The 21,250-nt window shown below is 38.9% G+C and overlaps 1 protein-coding gene across 2 annotated transcripts; it reads left to right on the top strand.

The window, feature by feature from the left end:
* The first annotated feature begins 353 nt into the window (after positions 1-353).
* On the top strand, positions 354-16,645 carry LOC144638109 (uncharacterized). 2 transcript variants are annotated; one of them, XM_078497287.1, is made up of 16 exons: positions 354-528; positions 1,745-1,870; positions 2,651-2,839; positions 3,339-4,123; positions 4,360-4,528; positions 4,695-5,441; positions 5,694-5,929; positions 6,670-6,829; positions 7,052-7,095; positions 7,852-7,911; positions 8,618-8,755; positions 9,357-9,527; positions 10,325-10,434; positions 12,703-12,856; positions 13,659-13,804; positions 14,377-16,645. In XM_078497287.1, the coding sequence occupies exons 1-16, from the start codon at positions 513-515 to the stop codon at positions 15,506-15,508; spliced, it is 4,383 nt and encodes a 1,460-aa protein (XP_078353413.1). In that variant the 5' UTR covers positions 354-512; the 3' UTR covers positions 15,509-16,645. The 2 variants fall into 2 exon arrangements, with proteins under 2 accessions (XP_078353413.1, XP_078353412.1); XM_078497286.1 differs by having other exon boundaries at positions 3,333-4,123.
* The last annotated feature ends 4,605 nt before the right edge of the window (positions 16,646-21,250 follow it).

Below are 21,250 nucleotides of genomic sequence, written 5' to 3'. Positions count from 1 at the left end.
CCTTCCCACGCCAAATGAATTATGTTTCTGAAGTGGAACCTATGCTGCGAATGTAGATTTCAACAAAAACAACTTGATGAATAAATCGTAAAACCTGTTAAACTGAAAAACATCTCATGTATATTTCTACAACTTCTTGAATCAGAAAAAGCTTAATGGGCTTAGTATAAACTACAAATTCCCGTTATATACAAGTTATATAAAATACGAGCCAAAATTCTGATGACCTGGCATTGAAAAGGAAGGGAATTTCCCGGCCGGCCTCACTGCAATAATATATTGCGTCAGCACCCAACATAAAAGGCGGAAGTCCGTTTCAGGGTCGTTTCAGCTCGAAAGGGATTTGTCCTTGCTGGCGGGATTTGTCCCAGGACCTTTCAGGGTCAGAAAGTGATAATATAATCTCACTTTCAATCGAAAGTTAAATCAAAGAAACCTTAACACCACAACGAATCGGGGCTGGTGAAGGAAATTTTAAGCTTTTATCTCGCCAAGCCCCATCCTCATTACTAATGGCGGCATCTGGCAGTAAGTGCACCTTGAGCTTTCCTTTTCTTCCTTTGTGTCGTCTTTTGAAGTACAATTACGTTAGTGGATACCATATTAGAGCTATTTTGACTTCAAGAGTTTTGTTTAAAACCAATTATGTTCTCGACTGAGTAATATAAAAAAACACTGCTGTAGGTGCATATATATACCTGTGCTTCAAGCGGGCTCTGAGCTCCAGAGCGAAATAACAACCATGGTAATGCTGACTTGAGTTAAAATGTCGATTCTTTTCCAGTGATAAGATTAAGAAGATAACTAGAATTTGAACGAAGTTTAGTTGACCATCGGGAGGTTTAAAGTTTTTATTCACTCTGTTGATCTGATTAGCCATAGATCAGATGATAATTTGCATCCCATATTAGACCGCATATTACAAACCGCATTTGTCAATAGATGTGTAAATACTACCAACAATACTCAATATATTAATATTAAACCCCGCTCTTGTTTTGGTGTTTACATTGGGAATAAAATGTTCAGAGGTTGCCTCATATCATGGTGACAAAATTTAGCTCTCAAAATGTTCCGAGTGGTACTGTAAAGATCTAGGGATCTGACGATAAGAGAAGAAATACGTACGTAACCGTATTGCGCAACAGTGTGTTTATGTATAGTGTACAGTCATTTACGCTGTCTTATCTTGAAAGCAAAAGTTGCTTTGAGGGAAAAACCCCAGTCAATTAAGTTATTTAAACTTATTAAAATTACCGCATTAACGGTTCGTAACGCAGTCCTTATCTAGTAATACAATTGTTTCACAATCGAATGCGTGACAGCGTGATGTTAACGTACAAAAGGAGACAGTGGGAGTAAATGACCCCTAACCCTGTGCACAATAAGGGAAATTTAATTTTAGCTTAGCATCCTGCTCTGGACTGAAAAGAAATGAGTAAGTGGCAATTAATCAATATAACAAGACATTTAAGGACGTCACATCATTAATTGTCACGCTTTGTTAGTCTGTAGTGGGAACCTAAAGATTTGGGACTTTTACATAACAAAAAAATCGGCCACTTTTTTCCATGGTCGTACATATCTATGGACAGAAGAAATAAAGTAGAAGTGACGTCATAAAATTTTTAAAACTCAGTGAAGTTTCTAACTGATGCTTTATTTAACACTAAAATTTAAGGTTTTTAGGTTGTAGGTTTGTCGCTCTTTGTTTCAGATGTTAACAATGATTTTCTGATTTAAGTTGCATGCCAAACTGCTGGACCGACGTATCACGTTATTACCTTCAACACCAGCGTATCAGGAAATGGTTTTACAGCTATAGGACCAGGAGCACAAGCCAACAATTTCCACCAATCTACAACAAAAGGTATCGCTGTCCGTGATTCTGATGGTGGAAATTAATTTTAATTCTATATTTCATTTTAGGGTTTAGAAGCTTAAGCCACCTTGTACAACATAATTAACAGCACTAAATAAAATTATATTGCAAATAGGGAGGTCTCACCCACAGACTTAGGTCTGACACCACAAGCAGAAAATTAGTCTCAAAAGCTTTCATTTAATTGGCACATTTACACTATTCATTTTGCTACATGTATAGAGCCACACGTAGAACCATGTTAATCTGATGGATGAGTATTACATCAAGGACACCCAGCACTAATAAGTTGAGTTCGACCAGTCTGTTCTTGCAACATATAACTGGGAATATAACGCTTTAAGTAATTTATAAGGACTATAGAAAATAATTTCGTTTGTGAACCTTAGAGGAAGGGAGACACCCACTCCCCTCACCTTCTAATTTGTGAACAAGATAAGTTAAAAAATGCAGGTTGCCCCTCTCTTTTATAATAGCAAGAATGGAGCCACCGAACCACCCATCCCCCTTTTAGCACATCTGGATGTCACGAAACTTATCCTGACATTATCATTGCAAAGAAACTAGCGAAGTAAAACTGTCCTACTAGGTTTTCACTTTATCTCAGCCATAATTTAAAATAAAATAAAATTTCAATTTAATTTATATAAGACACATGTATTTAACTACAAAGACCAAGAAATTCAATAAAGTAAACATGCATTGAATTTAAATAGGGCTAATTTTTATAAGTGGGTGACTATCTAGCTGTCTATTAATTTTTTCCAGATGACGTTCACACCCATCAAAACAATGCTAGTACAAGAATTGGTAAAGTTCAAGCGGGAAGAAAGTCATTTAAATCCGAGAGCAACTCTGGAACTTATTGCCTTTCAAACGTGAATGAACAATATTACCAACAACGTTATGGCTCAAAATGGAATCCACAGCCGAGTAAAGGCATTCTTGGCAAACAAGGTAAATTGTAACAAAAAGAGGTTTGTAAACTAAAAGCAGCGGGTTCAAAACACTGTCATGTTACAAAGGGATACTAAGAGATAAAAGCGAGGAGTTCTTTGATTACAAATAAAAATATCGGAAACACAGACAAAAGGCATTTTTTTTTTATTTCACGGCTGCCTATGTCACCTGGTCGTTCTCAAGCTGTGTCGTATGACTGTCAGTGTGACAGATATTTCAAGATAATGTGAACACAACCTCCAGTAACAAATATAACATACAAAAATCTAGGCAAAATGCAAGGTAGTAATTTATAAAAACTAATAATACCTATAAACGTTAATTGTAACAAGCATACTTGCTAATCCATAACCCACAAAGTTACCTATTATGAATCAAATGAAAATGCCTGCTCACAGTAACGGCCAAAAAGCGACCCAAAGAGTTCTTGACCAAGAGAGTATGAACTCTAACTTTCTAAAACGCGTTCTGATCTCTTGATTTTTATTAGTTATAGGGACCGCAGATGCAGAGACCTCCATAGAATCATTTCTTAAAGATGTAGATAAAAACATTCTTGATTTCGACAATTGTGCTGGGCCATTAAAGGAGGAGAAGAAACAGTTCATACTGGTCCAAATTCTTCCGTATCTGGAATTGTCTTGGAGCAAAGCGGCTTCTACGAAAATGGACGCGTATAGGATTCTGGCCAAGATAAGCAATAGCCGCAGCGGCAGTGAAGTTGTGAAACATTCACTGCAGCAGCTTCAGTATCTACTTTTCAGAGATGGCCAGAACAGTTGCGAAGAGAACCTGTTGAAGGTGGAAAAGATCATTCGGTCATCCATCATCTCTCCGGATGCAGTCTTCAAGGAGGAAGCAGACCCGGTGAAAGAGATCCGACTGTCTGTTTACAAGCGTATTCTGTCCCTGATAATTATCCATCAGATTCAAGCAGGGTTTTCTACGGTAGACTTAACGAATGATTTGAAGAAACTCCAAGAAGAAATGAAAAGATACTGCGATCATATAAAGTACAAGCGAAAGAACTATTTCCGTTATTCGATGGAATTCATTCAAAAGGCAATCAGCTATCTGCTGAAACCCTGTAATAAGGCAACAGCGACAAACTTGGGTGTCTGCCTTGACGAATGCCACAATTTTTTTCAAACACAAGACTCTGAAGCGATGAACCCGATATTTCTTCGAAAGTTAAAGAAGAAAAACAGAGTTGCCGTGAAAAAAATGAAAACTGGCGAATGGTTTGACCTGCACTGCATCTTATGCTATCTGCACGGAAAGGTGCGTTTTTAATGGAATTAATTTGATTTTCCGTGTGTTCGTTTTAGCAGCACATTCATTGTGGAAAGAAGGGGCTTCATATACATGCACAGTAGCATACAATAGACAAATAAATATCTATTGCACCAGGTAATCTAATTGTTCTGAATGTCATAAGACGCAAAATATATTCACTAATTTTCTTTTTGCGTTATGTGTTTTAGTATTTTACATGTTAGTTATTTTTAATTCTTCAGGTACACAGTGAACGTCCTACTCCACAAATGCAAACTGAGAAGCGAGCCATGATACTTCTTAGGCGTGTGATTGTAGCCTATCAGGAGAGTGGTGGCGGAGAGGATTGGAGGTTTTGTTTGTTAGCTTCATCAATACTGTCTGATGTCGCGATGAACAACGTTACAAGAGGTACATCCATACAACCTGTAACCTCTTTGACCCTATTTGATACCACAAGAAAGCATTTGGTGTCCTAAGCGTATGTAATGCTTACTTTTTAAGTTAGTGCATCGGAGTGTATTTACCTTTCTGAACCTTGTATGTATTTGTACATTCTTTTCGTTCTTGAATATAGAATTGAGAGTCGAGGCAGGGAGCTGTTTGATATATCTTTTAAAAGACGAAAAACTGCAGAAGAGACCAGAATGTAGAGTGATCCTTGAGAGCATGTCCTCGGGGATGCTGTTTAGTCCAGACCCTGTCACTAAGATGCTTCTTGCCGACCACCTGCTTGATAATCGCAATTTACAGGACACGCTCGCAGAAGAACTGCACATTCAACACATCACGACCTGCTACCGAAATCAGACATTAGAAGTTAACAAGACGACCATCGCCCAGGGACAGAGGTATTTTGTAAAACGTGGCATGTTCCAAAGGAAGGAGGCGGTCGTTAAAACTCTTTATGTGACAAAACAGGACATTCTGGAAGGTGACTACCCGGACCAATCTAAGACGAGAGATCTGCTCATGAGAGAAGCATACAATCTGAGTCGACTTAACGGTCTCAATCATCCACACATAGCAGTTCTGCTTGGTTACAACACCAAAAGTATACCGTGTCATATCATTACAGAGTTTGAGAGATACGGCAACCTTCTGCAGTTTGTTCAAGCCTCACGAGAAGGCAACGAGCTTCTGCCAACGCCCCTGCTTCTCAAGATGCTCCTTGACATAACTGAAGCTCTTCTGTTGTTGCAAAACCAAGGACTGGTACACCGAGCTGTTATGGCTGAGAATGTTCTTGTTGGCGATAATTACGTCTGCAAGTTAACTGGGATGCACTCTTTGCGGCAGCTTCAAAATGGATCTATGGACGAAGGTAAATAACTGAAAAAAACGGGCAGACTTTTACAAATTCCACCGTTGTCTCTCAGAAACATCACTTATAACAACTAACTCCTAACAAACTTTAATAACAGGATAAATAAATCACTACCTAATAGGCGCATTTCGTGTATCAAAAGGTTACATAAGTCACAATCTCCAGCACTGTTTTTTCACAAAATGCAGAAAACCTCAATGCTCTAAGCTCCAAGTGACAGGTTGACATTGCATTTCTTTTGACTGTTAGGTCAAAACCAAGATGAAGCGTACGACTACTCTTCGCCCGACGACAGTTGCCTGGAAGCTATATGTCCTGATGATGAAGATCTACATGTGAGATGGAAAGCACCCGAGAGTCTAATGGAGCATCGTTATTCCAGTGCCTCTGATGTGTGGGCCTTTGGGGTGCTAATGTACGAGGTGTTCACCTATGGGTGCCGCCCATACAGAAACATTCCAATTGATGATGATGTCACTAACCATGTAAGTACTGTCGTTGTCATTTAAATAAGTACTGTCGTGTCACTTGAGCATGGCATTTAGACTTTAAAAAAGCTACTTGGGACACTTTCCTCATCCCTCCCTTCCTTATTTAACGGAAATAAATTTAGACAACTAAAACTGTCTCAATAAATTAATATTGATACGAAAAGAGGGAGGCAGGCGCAGGAGCTCAATGATTAGTGCGTTGGACCCCGGATCGAGTGTTCCGGGATCGAGCCCTAGGTGTTCCTGAGAAAGACACCTTTACACCTGGTTTTCACTAGCGACGCAAGCACAAGCGCAAGCACATGCACAGGCGCAAGCGCTAGCGTCAAGGCCGTTTTCACGGTGAAACAAGAGCTGTTATGCTTGCGTGTGTTCTTGCGCTTGCGTCGCTAGTGAAAACCAGGCTTTACTGTCACAGTGCCTTTGATACTTAGGTATAAATGAGCACCTGCAAATAGTTAAGCTCTCTTGGCAACAATTCTGATATGTACCTAAAATGCGATAGACTATTATTCCATCCAGGCTTGAAAACAAGTACACACAAGACGGGAAGAAAGTCAGGACGATGGACGATGACGTAGCAATACCTTAGCAAGCAGCATTTGCGCACGGCCACATTAAACTAAAATTCTATAAAAACGCGTTTATGGTCTAATATGAAACGGGGCGGGGTTGTGGATATTACTATACGTAGTATACTAATGTAGTATATATAACACGTGCTACTTTTGTAGGTTGTGAACAAAAAACATGTCTTGCCCCGTGAGTCATGTTTTGAACCTGCAGAATATGACATAATGAGGCAGTGCTGGGAATGGCAGCGAGAAAAAAGGATTAACTTGGCTGACCTCAAAAAGAAGCTTGAGGAATTGCAAGACCTTGCAGCGAACTCAGGTACTTATAGGAGAACAAAAAGTAGAACACATAGAAAGCCATACTTTAACTGATCTTCTATCAGTCTTGTTTTCGGACGAAAAAATAGAAAATTTCAACCTTTTTTCTGCTAGAATTATATACCACGTCTACATAAATATACATAGCAAAAAATTCCCTCACAAGATAGGAAAGCGCTTCTTTAACGGGATAACTCATTTCATGTTTTTTTTTCTTTAATAGAAGAGAAACCGAGAGCAGACCCACCATCACTGCACATCAATTATGTAAGTTTATTTATTTCTATTTTTTTATATTCTTCATATATTTCTATATATTATATTATATATTGATGCACCATTCGTGGCTTGAAAAGTTGTCTTGCAAACAGTACTAGTAAACAATCGTTTGTAATGTACTGAATACAACACGCTTAATTTACAGTCGTGGACACGTCGACGTACAGTAGCACATGCGTCTTGTAGACATTTGTAGACACATGTGTCTGTGTTACACAATTACTAACAACTTCGCAAATGCCGCAACTGTCAGCTTATATGTATGCCTGTCGATAGCTAAATAATTATCGTCAAGTTATAATAGAAATGTTTGATTTTATTTCAGTTTGCTTATTTCTTAAGGTGTGGTCAATCTCATATTAATCTGCAGAAAAACTTGAGCAGGGTAGTTTCTGTAATATAAATATGAGTATTTAAAGACCTTGTTTGCAATGTGCTTCAGTAAATCGTTGAAACGTTGTAGCAACTGAAAACAGAAATGATTATTACGTAGGCGGTATGAGATAATACTATTATTCAATTATATACTGACTGTGAACCGTAACTTCCCAAAGGATTTCACTAAGTCCTTATGAAGTCCCTGAATCGACCACTGGTAACATCCGGATGGTTTCTATATGACGCTAACAAACAAGGACGTTTGTGTGTAAAAATGGTGCCTTCGTACTATTTTTAAAGTATAGAATTATGTGTATAAAAACTGACAGAGACTAACACTTACACCAATTTTCATTTGCTCTTTAGAAATCCGTGTTTCACCCAGAAAACGCAGCTGATGATTTACCTACAAAGTATTTGGGGCAGGTTAGTCATGAAAAACAAAAACGAACACTTCATTATTATGGACAAAAGTTTTGGCTCCTTCTCCTCGATTTACATGGACACTTTCTGTGGTCCCTAGCGGTGCCGTAAAAACGGGCTTTCCTTGCACCACATATAATCAAATCGTTGCGAGAGAGTAACCTTGGGTATGACAATTGAGGAAATTTCAAGGAGATTGAGAAAGGCAACACGGGAGAGACGCAGAGATGTTGGAATGTGCTGTGGGGTGGGTGTTTATTAAGAGCCGAACGCAGGAGAGCAGATCGCAGAAACTGGACTGACCAATGCAAGCTAACGCGAGGCGTGAATAAGTGCCATTGCCCCCTTAAAAATATCAGTGGGTAACAGTAATACCGTACGGTGACAATGATAAACAATTAAGGGGAAAATGCTTAGTTCAAGGGAAGTAAATGAGAGAGTTATTGTCAATAGTGCGTGGGGGAGTGGGGTGGGTCAGGAGTCTGAAACTGCCAGGAATCGGGAAACAAAGGATCAGTGTAAAAGTTCTCTTGTTTAACGTGAAATAGTGGCTATAGTCCGCGAATCCGGCCAGATCGCAGGTCTTGTAACCAAAGGGAATCGTGGAGCGGGGCGGGGGAAAAACCTGGTTTAGCATTTATAGGTAACTAAACTGATAAAGATACAGTGTTTGTGCGATTAACTTAAAGTGCTATGATGATTTTCATAGGATGGCCATTTGGTGAAGGAAATGATCACCGTTGAAGACAAACAGCATCTGAAGAAGCTGCTTAGTCTCAACAATCCAAATCTTGTCAAGATTTTGAAGATCGACAATTTTGATTCACCTTCTCCAGTTGTCGAGTTGGTAAGTAGTTTTTGCCTCTGGTAGCGAATCTTAGGGATTGCCTTAAATTAACTATATTATACGGGAGCAGGGAAGGCACAGTGCAAAAAGCGCTCGCCTCCCACCGATGTGGTTCGGGTTCGATTCCGGGACAGGTTCTCGTCCTTGCTCCAAGGGTTTTTTGCCTCCCTCCATAAAAACCAACACTTCTAAATTCCAATTCAGTTGTGAATCGGAGGGCCACACGTTTGTTAGTCGCAAGACTGTTATGTGCAATCCTCGTTAAATGATGTCAATTTATCTATTCAATTTATTTATTTATTTATTTATTTATTTATTTATTAACTTTTCAGCGTAAAAATTCAAAAAGCGGATAGGGAATTGTTTTAGTTACTAAATGGAGCCGGTAAACCTCTCAATCATATATGTAAAAAATGGAATTTCAAAGTGTTTTAGATTGTCATTGTGTAAGTTTTATACGATCTAGACAAAGATAGTGCTACATTAAAAAAAAATTATTGATTTGTTCTTAAAATAAGATTACGGCGGATTACAGTTGCAACTGATATGATTTTGTGAAAAATGTAATTATCTAATTTTATGCTAATTTGCTTTTGCTCAGATCTCAACTGTGGCCCCACTTGGGAACCTTAAGGAGTACGTGCGAAGCCAGAAGGGGGACATAGTCATGTTCTTGTCTCAGGTCGCGTCTGCGCTGCACTACCTTCATGTAAACCACATTGTGCATGGAGACCTCAGAGCTGAATATGTGAATGTGTTAGCCCCAGACAAGGTAGGTTTGGCTAAATAATGTTCCCTGGCAAAAGGCAATGCGAGAATCTTTTAGCATGGCAAGTTTTGTTTCATTTCCAGTTGCGCAAAATAGCGCACGTTCTTAATGAAACCCAGCCGGAATAATAACCACAATGAATGATTAAGGTCTTTGCAAAATTTGCAAAGTCTGCAACAAACCTTAGCAGACATTTGGTGAATTTTCAATTGATATACTTTCTTTAGGAACAATCAATTAACATGATTACTGACAATCAGACATGCACGGATTAATCATTTCATTCAAAGACGTGGAGAATTATACAATACGTTCTATGTGGGTGATCGCACCGTCCCGGTACATAATTAAATTATATGTTGCAGACTATAAAGGGAAATGAGAGAATCCGAGATTGTCGTATTTCGAGGTAGCAAGTAATAAAATTATGACTTGGGTAAAATGGGTAAGGTATTACATAATGGGAAGTTATCTGCAACATGATTGTTCGGATCGATTGATTAGTTGATTGATTGATTGATTGATTGTATGCTAGTTGTTTATTTGTTTGTTACCCCATTTCGTACCATGGAAAAATAATTGCGATTGTTTCTTTTAGGACCAGTTGTATAAAAATAAAAACGACACATGAAATTAGAAGTTATACTTCAGAACAGTCACCTAACATGAAATGCAATTCATCGTATTTTCTATATATATTGTGATTAACATTGATAAGATTTAGATGCTGCCTTTAATTCAAATTAGAAGTATGTAGGCTGGACAGGAATACTCGCATATTTATTTAAATTCTCTAACAGGTACAGGTCGCCCGTCTGGGTCGCTCTAAATCCTTGCCCAAGAGTGCACATGACGTCACATCGACGTCATGTGTGATTCAACGTTCCATGCCTCCTGACTCGACTCGCTGGTAAGTAACAAAAGCTTAATAGAAACAAACATTGAGGTAAATTATTGGTTCTACAAGCCAGTTCAGTTATGCCCCTCGCAGGGGCTTCGGGGAATAAGGAAGCACGGCCATAAAATAATGGGATTTCTGATATTTTAGGGAACAGCATCATGGAATCACAATAATCAACAGAATACTTTAAGGGAACAAGGGACATTTTTTGGACAAGCCCCCCCTCCCCCTTCCACCCCCCCCCCCCACCTTCACTTAAAAAATTCGGGCTCCACAATTACCTGCCGCTTTTCGGGAAATACCGGACTCCATGGAGACCGGCGTAAAACAAGCCTATAAATAACAAGAAAAAAAAAGTTTTAGTGCTTTAGTGCTAACATGGTGCCAAAGAATGTCGCAAAAATGGGTTTTCTAAAAGAAATTTGGGTTGTTTGTTTACCTAAGCTTTTCTAAGAAGTTCGCAAAGTTTCCTTTCGAGAATAAGTTACAGTGTCGTATACGTACATGATTCGATAAGAATTCCAGCTTTGCTGTTAATTATTTTTGAGTTTAGTTCTTTTCGGACGCGATCTGAGCCAGTGTAACTTTGAATTTTAGTTTCAAAAACTTTTGCGCAAAACGAACTCCGACACCGGAATTTAGAAAGCAATATGGGTGAAAGGCCGCAATGAAACCTTAACACATTCCGACGGGTTTATAAAGCGAAACTTCTCCGCCAAATAATAATTTCGTGTCGATTTCGTGCCTGCATGCACTCGCTTTGCTTTTTATAGCATTTGCTTGTTTGTCAAAATATTGTGGCGGAATGCTAGCTACCTACTGCTAACTTTGAAAAGTAAAACAAACAAAACAAAGCAAACGAAAATAGCAGTGAATTTTCAATATCTTTCTTAACACCAGAGCAGAGGATGTACTTCAGTGAGCTTTCCTAAAACCGCACTTTCTATGCGGAATTCGGCGACTGACTGCACTCAAATCTTGCTTTGTGCCTTAGTTCAGTAAGTCTTTTGTTTGCTTAATACGGCATTGACTGAGCTACAGAATAACCCACAACTTGTTTAGCATTTGCCAGTGATTACACAAAGCGTTCCGACAAGTGTAAAATTTACATGCACTTGTATAGCGTTGACCAAACTTGCCGGCTACTTTGCAAATCACCGCTTCAAACAGTTTGCAAAATTTTAACGCCGACGTAACGTTTACCCGCAAAACCATGGTAAGATAAAGCTCTTAATAAAACAAACACGGCTTACGCCAATTTACCTTCATTTCGCTTTCCATTTCCAGCTCTTCGGGTCACTTTAGCGTTGAAAAAAATCTTTAAAACAAAAACGTTTTCCAACAGCAAACACCCGCACACTGAAGTCTTGAATAAATAAAATGCTGACGAGAGCACACAACAAAGGGGGTTCCCCTAATAAAGAGCAGGGCTCACTTGTCAATCAATTCAACTATCAGTTGACGAAACGAAAGCTAACGTGTTTGTGTTATTGTTTACAATAAAACTAAGTTTTCCAGCTTTTGTTATTGTTCCTAAAGAATTACAGATTTTTTATCTATTTTTCACGTAAACACTTTGGTTTGCAAAATTTAACAAGAAAAAAATGTATTGTTGGCTGCTGCGTGCGCGAAAATCACACTCACGGACAAGTTATTTATTTCAAAAACCTAAAATATGTGATAAAAGAACGTTGTCACGTTTTGGTTTACGACTAGTGCAAGCACTCAGTAAAGCAATTGTACGGCGAGGATTTTAAAGCCTATTTCGTTTGATCATATCTTACACGCTTGAAAAGCCATTTCAAAACCACGTTTCTGCCGGTTATTACATGGACTTTCCTTGCCTATTCTACCGACAGTGCTCGTAAAAATAGCTCATTCTGCTCAAAATTCTGTTTGCCTCGACATAGCTCGCTCATTTATCGCGACTTCGTCGCTCAAAAGAGTCGACTTGTGGCAAGTCTACTCAGCTCTGTATTGATTCTTTACGAAGCCAAATTACTATTTTGATTTTATTCATTCATTCATTCATTCATTCATTCATTCATTCATTCATTCATTCATTCGTTCGTTCGTTCGTTCGTTCGTTCGTTCGTTCGTTCGTTCGTTCGTTCGTTCGTTCGTTCGTTCGTTCGTTCGTTCGTTCGTTCGTTAGTTCGTTCGTTCGTTCGTTCGTTAGTTCGTTCGTTAGTTCGTTCGTTCGTTCATTCATTCATTCATTCATTCACTTTTTATGTTTGTTTGTTTATTTATTTTGTTTTTATATTTCTGAAACAGGAGTGCACCAGAAGTGATTTTAGAGAACAATTATTCTCACGCTAGTGACGTGTGGGCGTTTGGAATCTTAGCGTGGGAACTGTACACTGCCTTTGCCACTTGCCAGGAGGGAACACCTTATTCGGTACCTTACTACAACCTTGTCGCCGATGAGGTATGTGTCATTAATCAAAGGCATTTCTATTTCAACAGTAGATAGGCTACGAGAACACATCCCGTTTCGTCATAGATTCCCTAGCGATGTGTATTTTTTACGCACTAAATTCAAAAGTGGGCACTGGGTGAGATGATCGAGAAAACGACTGAGCAAAACGGGGTATTCTGACTTTTCACAGCCCTCATTGATCAGAATCCCGATAGAGCTGGGAAGCCAGCACAAAGAAGGAGGCGCGGGGGGGGGGGGGGGGAAGGCTGCGAGTCGAAAGTAAATACGAATTATAGATTCGTAAAGAGTGTTTTTAGATTTTTGGCCTGATATTAGGCAAATGACAAACGCTCTCCAGCGTTAAAGGGACACTGTCACCAGTTTCGCTTCAAAACGCAAGAGCTAAATGACATATGGAAACTACAAATAGTGGTCCAGTTTTTGTTAAAAATCACCATGCAAGTGTACTGAAGTGATAAGAAGTGATATTATTGTAATGCCATCAGGAACTTTAGATCTCAACTTAAAAAGTCAGGCTGATTTTTTTTCAAGTTTTGTCCTTATGGACTGGAAAAACACCAAAATATTATTATGGCTCCCTTCTTCCTTCAACAACAATTTTACGTCATATCTCCATCTTGATGTATTAGGTGCATTTTATGTTTAAGTTCCATAAATAAATTAATGCCACGGGCGTTAAATCAAGTCATCGAGCTAATGTAAATCAACAAAACTATTGTAAAACAATATTAGAACAATTTTTAATAGACCCCCCTGAAATGTCAACCATATTTCTTAATCTCAACAACAGATTCTTCCTCACTTAAGAGAAATTGGACCATTGGCCAAACCTGAAGGCTGTCCTAACTGGGTGTATATCATAATGCATCAGTGCTGGACATATGACCCAGTACAGAGGCCACCAGTCATTGCCATTTTTGACTGCCTGACAAGCAGGTAAGGGGATCTCTGGGCTTTTTCTGTCATCTCTGTCATAGTATACTAAGAACTGAACATAGATTTTCAACCAAACTTTGCCTACTGGTTGATTACTTCAAGAGGGCCTAAGTTTTGAAATAAAAAGTGGGGTCACAATATTCGTTTTTAGGAGCAGGCCGCCACATACCTTATAATTTCTTGATAAAACCCTTGCGAGTACTAACAAAGTACATGTTTCCAAAGATAATTTATTGTTCAAACAGAGACAGCTTTGATCTGTATTCATTTTTTAGAAAGAATTTGATCACTGCATCCAAAATGCGAGAAAAAAATTAATAGTTCACCATACTCGTTAATGAAAAGAGAGACGATTTCTCGCGGACTACATGTAAGCCATAAAGAAAAAAACGCCATTTTTTTATGTGCGCGCGCTAATTACGCGTGAAATTCCGCGCAGTAATGATGTGTAATGCAATACGGGGTAATGACCATGAATAGTGGAAAGATAAAATTATGCATATGGTAGAAAACATTCTCTACCAATAGTGACTTCCTAGACATTACGTTAATCGCGCTTAATCTTTTTAAAGGCAACCAATGAAGTCCTGGATAATGTCATTTTGGTTAAAGCGTCACGACAGAAACGAGTGGCCAGACCTGTCAATCAGTCAGCCTGATGATGCATGTTACGTCTCAATCAAAGACGAACACCACTTTAAGAGAGCTATCGAGGAAATGTGTTCCGAGGGTTTCTTTAAAGGACACGATTACAGATACGTTCAATCGGATGCGGCAGTCCGAGTACCTGAAGTGCTCTATGACGACATGTCTGTTAAGGAATGCTGTTCAGATCTGCAAGACGAAGACTTCTATGAAGATCTTGACAGTCAGCGTGGTGGCGATTGTGACTTGGCAAACACAAAGGAACTCGCTGGACAGAACTCTGACTCCATTGAGCCACGGTACCAAAAGGGACATATTGAAGTTACCAAAACAGATCTGCAAGGGGAGGAGCTGTATGATGACGTTGCCTGTCAACGCAATGACGTGACACGCCCAGAGGCACTCGCCACCTTAAAGATCATCTCCGATGAACCTCGCTACCAGAACGTACGGTCCGACGTCACAAAAAGAGTAGTTGAAGAAGTATGCAAGGGAATGGAAGATACCGAGGTTTACGATGACATCGCAGATCCAGAACAAAGATTGGAAGACGATTATGGGATATACGACGAGATTGCTGATTCGCGCCATGCAACAAGCACAGATGAACAACCCGCGAATTGTAGCTCCCAGAACCACTCTTCCAATACAGAGAAAGACATTGAAAGGGAAATCCCTGATCCAGCGGATGACGAGTTATACGAAGAGATAGGAGGCCCCGTTATCTCGCAACCTGTCGAGGAGGGTAGTTTCACAAGACCTGGCAATGACGAAAGTTTTGAGGCAGTCAGCTGTGAGGAATTGGAAAACGGTTCGGTAACTGTAGAAGGAGAGGTAGAGGCTGATGACGAGCCCGTTTATGATGAAGTAGGAGGGTTGCAGTTGGCAGAAAGTACCACAGGTCACCAAGATGCCACAGGGTATAAGGACCTTTTGCCAAGAGAGTACACAACGCTAAGAAGAGACGAAGCGACCTTCAACCTAAGACATACCAGCTCTGTTAAGAAAGACATTGCAAAGTTAAATAACCGAAGGCGCAATAGTAACAGTAAGACTTGAAGACCAGCTTGTCGTGAAAGAATCATAACAGCACCAAAAACTGAACTGAGAACATCTTAGGACACTATTACGGTGGAGGGGTGGGAGTGTCTGATTATCCTCTATATCCGGTTAATTTTAGGCCTAAATATCTCGTGTTCCGATAACCCCAAAATAGGGCCTCATCTTAACACGAGCATAACAAGGCTTAAACGATGCATTAAAACACGGACACAAAAAATGAAAAAACAAATTCTTTGCGTTTATACTAGTATCAGTAGCATGCATTTCAAATAATTGACCATAGCGAAGCGAGAGTTTTTTAGTCTGATTTTCATTGGTCCATGCAGAGTCTGAGAACAGCCATGCACGTGTTTATCTCACTAAGACATCGTCACTAAAATGGGGTAAATGCGTGCAATTGTCCGTGAGAGGTGCATCACCTGGTCTACTTTAGGCAATCATTGCATTGGTGATATTATTATGTTTAAACTTCTCATAACCACAAATTTATCGAAAAAAAAAATGTCTGGCAAAGTCTTAGTAATTTGATACAGTAAATGTAGTAAATATAAGAGTAACACGACGGAAATTTAACTTGACAATAACTGTTAGAAAACGTCCATTTTACCAGGTATTTGTATGGCTGGGTAGCAAAATTAAATTAATTTATAAACAGAAGTTTTATCTCGGTGTATTTTTGTTACATTATGATATGGCTATTTCTGACAATGAGTATTTTCCCATAGTTTTATATATTATTATATTTTCCCCGAGTAATCTGAAAAACACTTTTATAAGCTTTACCTGTGGGCTGTAAATAGTGTAGTAATGTATTTCACTATTGTTTTGATAGTGGAACACATTTTAATACTTTATGTATAAAAAAGAGTATTTTAAGGAGTTGTTCTTTATTTTAGTTACAATTGGAAACTCAATAGTATGCAGCCTTATAATAGTCCAGGTATTTGTTCCTGCAATCGGTTATATTTTTCAGTTCAAAGGAACAGGAATCGTTTATTGGACACTTGACTAGTTCGAGACTAGTGCAAGTCATGTAATCCCGGATATAAAGTATTGTATTTTTTAGCTTTCTTCTGATCTCATCGATCAGCTGGATAGATAAATAAAGATAAATAAAGTAGTTATTATTATGAAGAGTCATTGATGTCATTGAGTAACTTCTGGTTGCACAATGACGTGCATGACCTTTAAATCAACCAATTATGTTCATCATGCATGCCAACTTCATCCAATAATTGGAAAAAATATTTGCTTATGATAGCAAATTTGAATCAATCGATGAAGAGAATCAATTTTCCCGTACATCTTTTACAAATTAAAAGGGTGCCTGCCATGCGCAGTTAATCCATTGCTTAAATGCACGTGAATGCATATACCATTCATGACGAGTGGTGACGTCAACAAATTGAAGCTAATGAAAACGGCGTAATAAATTACGAAATAAAAACTCGGCTCAATCAGTTATAGGGCAGGAGTCTGGGGAGTCTAATTTTAAACGCAGATCAAGCCTTGCTTATTTGTGTACTAGTATTTTATGAGTCAACTAATACTTGTGTCACTGACATCTTGGTTGACTTTTTGATACCATCATTTCTTTCCAAGCACTTACAAGTCACGCAGAAAGTCTAGTATTTAATATCAGGGACCACAGAGCAGGGGGAGCTGGGGGGCTTAACCCCCCTCCAATATCCCCCCCGGCCCCCCAATAAGAAAAATGCTCCGCGGTCATCCCTTCCATTTCGTTACTATATACTTCAAAACCAATAGAATGCCGCGCCGATCATCTTTCAGTGGAACAGGCTCGAGGAATCTTTAAAACGGAAAATCTTTTAAAGCGGGGAATCTTGGATGAAAAATGGAAAATTTAAAAAGTCTAATATCATAAGGTTTCGTAAAAAAATCTGAGAATGAATATAAGCAATATTAACGAAGAACGACGTTTCGATGACTCCATGTCAGTAGTTCGTGATAGAATCGAAGTGTTAAAGTATTGAGTTGTTTGCTATTAAAAGAGTTTAACTGCTAATGTAGATCAAACAGTTAAGTTTCTTTAAAACTGTAGACTGGTCTTGTTAATAAGTTGCATGCAGCCTGTGATCAGGTGATCTGCCTTCAGCTGTTTGCCTTACAGAATATTTACGTTCAGCGATGCGTTGAAAGAGATGTCGGGGTATGTAACCAACACACCGTATTTGCTCGATTATTTTAAACTTAGCCCGGTGAACCCGGCGTTTATTTGACTTCTGCAGTTTACTTGAGCCCTATGTTCATTAGCAAGAGTTTTTATTCATTATTTTTGACAAAGATGTATCTAGCTAATATACCTACAGCTTATTATACCTCAAATAAATGCCCGAGGGGCCTATTTTCAACTCCACTTTGAAGACCCGGCGTTTATTCGGTACCCGGTGCTTAATCGGGAAAATACGGTAATCTGTATCAAGTACACAGATTACATGTTACGCAATGCTGGTTACCAATAAGGGCCACCACCACTCTGGTGTCATAAATGATTTTTCTGCTGATAAGGCATTCTTATTTTCTTGGCACGTTCGCTGTGATATTTACGTTCAACGTCTGCCGATTTCTAATATTCAAAGGGCTAGGCAATTCTATTGGGTTTATAAAGTTGGCTTTCGTGCTGCGGCTCGGCTTGATCTTGTGAATCTTAAAAAGGTCTGAATCGGGGAATCTTTAAAACCCGCTGAAGCCCGCTGAAGTGAAACATATGCTGTCTAAGCAGATCGTAATTTAAACAACTTGATGGACAAATTGTAACAGCTATTGGACTGAAATAGAGCTGGCTCATATTTCTTTTTTCTTGAATTTGTAGTAGCTTATAAGCTTTGTAAAAACTTCAATTTTCCGTTATAAACTAGTTGCGAAATAAATCACGAGTGGAGTAGTGTCAAAATTTTGATGACCTCAGTGGCATCAAAATAAAAGGGAATTTTCCCGGACGGTACTCTCCCTATGCCCCATGACGAACACATTGCGCATCCATAGTCTTCTACAAGAACACAACACTAGAGGACGATAGCCAGCGCTCGAATCCCGAATCCCCTGGACCCAGAGTTAACACCTGGCTGAAGTTGTCTGCCAATTCACTGCCAATTCGCAATCTGCCAATTCGACCGGTTGAAGTTGTCTGCCAATTCGAAGTAAGCATCGAAAGAAGAAACTATACATTAGGAACAGTTAAATAACATTACCAATTGACCAAAAACATCTTTTACGTACATTTGAAGCCTTTAAATTTGCGGCAAACTCTCTCCGAACTCTTATACAAGACGCCTCATATCTGCTCTGTTTCGGTGTTAATGATTTTTTACTTGGCTTTTCAAACTTGGAATATTTAGCATCATTTTAAAGCTTACCGTCTCAACAGTTCATCTCAATGTTTTCTATACCCATCTCAACGCAATAGATGGCGAAAAACACTCGCGAAAACCGTGTATTTATTAATTCACGCACTCTACATGGCATTTCCGGAAGTCAATAACTTATTACGTGACATTTCAGTCGTCAAGTGCGTGATATATTTTTAAAGCTTACCGTCTCCACAGTTCATCTCAATGTGTTCTAAACCCATCTCAACGCAATTAAATGTCGAAAAACACTCGCAAAAACCTTGTAGCTATTAATTCATACAATCTACATGGCCTTTCCGGAAGTCAATAACTTATCACGTGACCTTTCAATCTTCAACTGCGTGATATATTTTTAAAGCTTACCGTCTTCACAGTTCATCTCAATGTGTTCCTTACCCATCTCAACGCAATAGATGGCGAAAAACACTCACGAAGACCGTGTATTCATTAATTCATACACTGTACATGGCCTTACCGGAAGTGAATAACTTATCACGTGACATTTCAGTCGTCAACTGCGTCATATATTTTTAAAGCTTACCGTCTTCATAGTTCATCTCAATGTGTTCTATACCCATCTCAACGCAATTAAATGTCGAAAAACACTCGCGAAAACCTTGTAGCTATTAATTCATACACTCTACATGGTCTTACCGGAAGTCAATAACTTATCACGTGACCTTTCAATCTTCAACTGCGTGATATATTTTTAAAGCTTACCGTCTCCACAGTTCATCTCAATGTGTTCTATACCCATCTCAACGCAATAGATGTCGGTAAATTGTCGCGAAAACCTTGTAGCTATTAATTCCTGCACTCTACATAACCTTACCGGAATTCAATAACTAATCCCGTGACAGTTAAATCGTCAATTGCGTGGTATACTTATAAAGGTTACAGTTTCCACAGCTCGACTCAACGTGTTCTTTTTCCATCTCAACGCAATAACAATTGAAAAAAAAAATCACAAGAAGAATGCGTTTTGGAATAAAATGCCGGCTATTTTACTTGTGTGCACTTTGTAATTTAATAACATGTCACGTTACATATTAATTGTCACCAATGCCATGCTGTTTATTTTTAAGGTTCTTTCCTCTTGCTTCATCTCAATGTTTTCTTAAACCATCTCACATCCCTCCTTATTGATATTATCAATAGTTACTTAACGTTCCAGTTGTCATCTTGTTAGTACAGTGAATCATTAGATGTCACTGTCCTCTAAGTGTAATATAGCCTGTTCCACGCTTTCGGTTTTTGGGAACGGGTGAAAAAAGCGGGAGAACACAGAAAAGACGACCGGAATATTTCCCCGCCAGTTTTTTCGTTCCACTAACCGAGAGCCTGAAACAGGCTCAGGGTAATCACAGCAACATCTTTGCTTCCCTGGCATAATTCAGTTTTTTAAATGTGGTACAATTGTTTATGCAGAAGAGAATTGATAGTTATTCTATTAATTTCATTCAAATTGTGTAAAAATGGATTGCAACTGAACAATACGTGGGGAAAAGACAATATCAGCAGCTGTTGGCTATTGGCGGGAAGGTGACGTTGACATTCCTTTCGTACTACCTAAATATTACTTAAATTGTATAAACGAAACATATGTAACAAACGTCAAGAGATAATTGAGACCGAAATATAAAGCCTTTAAAAACAGTATGTTCTTTTTTGTGTAACGCCGCGTCAGAGGAGGGACCCCTAAAGATAAACCATGCGATAGTGTTGCGTCGTTTTCATTCCTGTAGTATGGAAAGTCTCCCTAGTAATTGTGATTCTTCTCTTCCTTTTAACCTTATTTGTTTACTCAGTTAGGCTTAAAAATAAATTAATGAAAGCATGGTCTCCGATTTGGAATGTCCATACTTTAGGCTGTGTAAATTGCGTCCCGGGGATTGCGTAAAATTGCATGAATTGTCGCGAGTGTTTTTCGACATTTATTGCGTTGAGATGGGTAAGGAACACATTGAGATGAACTGTGGAGACGGTAAGCTTTAAAAATATATCGCACAGTTGACGATTAAAATGTCACGTGATTAGTTATTTGCTTCCGGTAAGGCCATGTAGTGTTTGAATTAATGAATACACGGTTTTCGCGATTTTTTGACATTTATTGCGTTGAGATGGGTAAGGAACGCATTGAGATGAACTGTGAAGACGGTAAGCTTTAAAAATACATCACGCAGTTGACGATTGAAATGTCACGTGATAAGTTATTCACTTCCTGTAAGGCCATGTGCAGTGTATGAATTAATGAATACACGGTTTTCGTGAGTGTTTTTCGCCATCTATTGCGTTGAGATGGGTAAGGAACGCATTGAGATGAACTGTGGAGACGGTAAGCTTTAAAAATATATCACGCAGTTGAAGA

This window comes from Oculina patagonica, chromosome 14 (genome assembly GCF_052425735.1).
Source record: "Oculina patagonica isolate OP01 chromosome 14, crgOcupat, whole genome shotgun sequence".
In the NCBI taxonomy this organism is placed as follows: Eukaryota; Metazoa; Cnidaria; class Anthozoa; order Scleractinia; family Oculinidae; genus Oculina; species Oculina patagonica.
The sequence above is the reverse complement of the archived record's forward strand: the minus strand, read 5'-3'. Positions and strand labels throughout refer to the sequence as shown.

Excerpts from the sequence above, each read along its gene's own strand:
- LOC144638109 (XM_078497286.1), top strand. Across the intron at positions 1,871-2,650 it reads CCACCAATCTACAACAAAAG|ATGACGTTCACACCCATCAA; the intron begins GTATCGCTGTCC and ends AATTTTTTCCAG. Across the intron at positions 7,912-8,617 it reads CTACAAAGTATTTGGGGCAG|GATGGCCATTTGGTGAAGGA; the intron begins GTTAGTCATGAA and ends TGATTTTCATAG.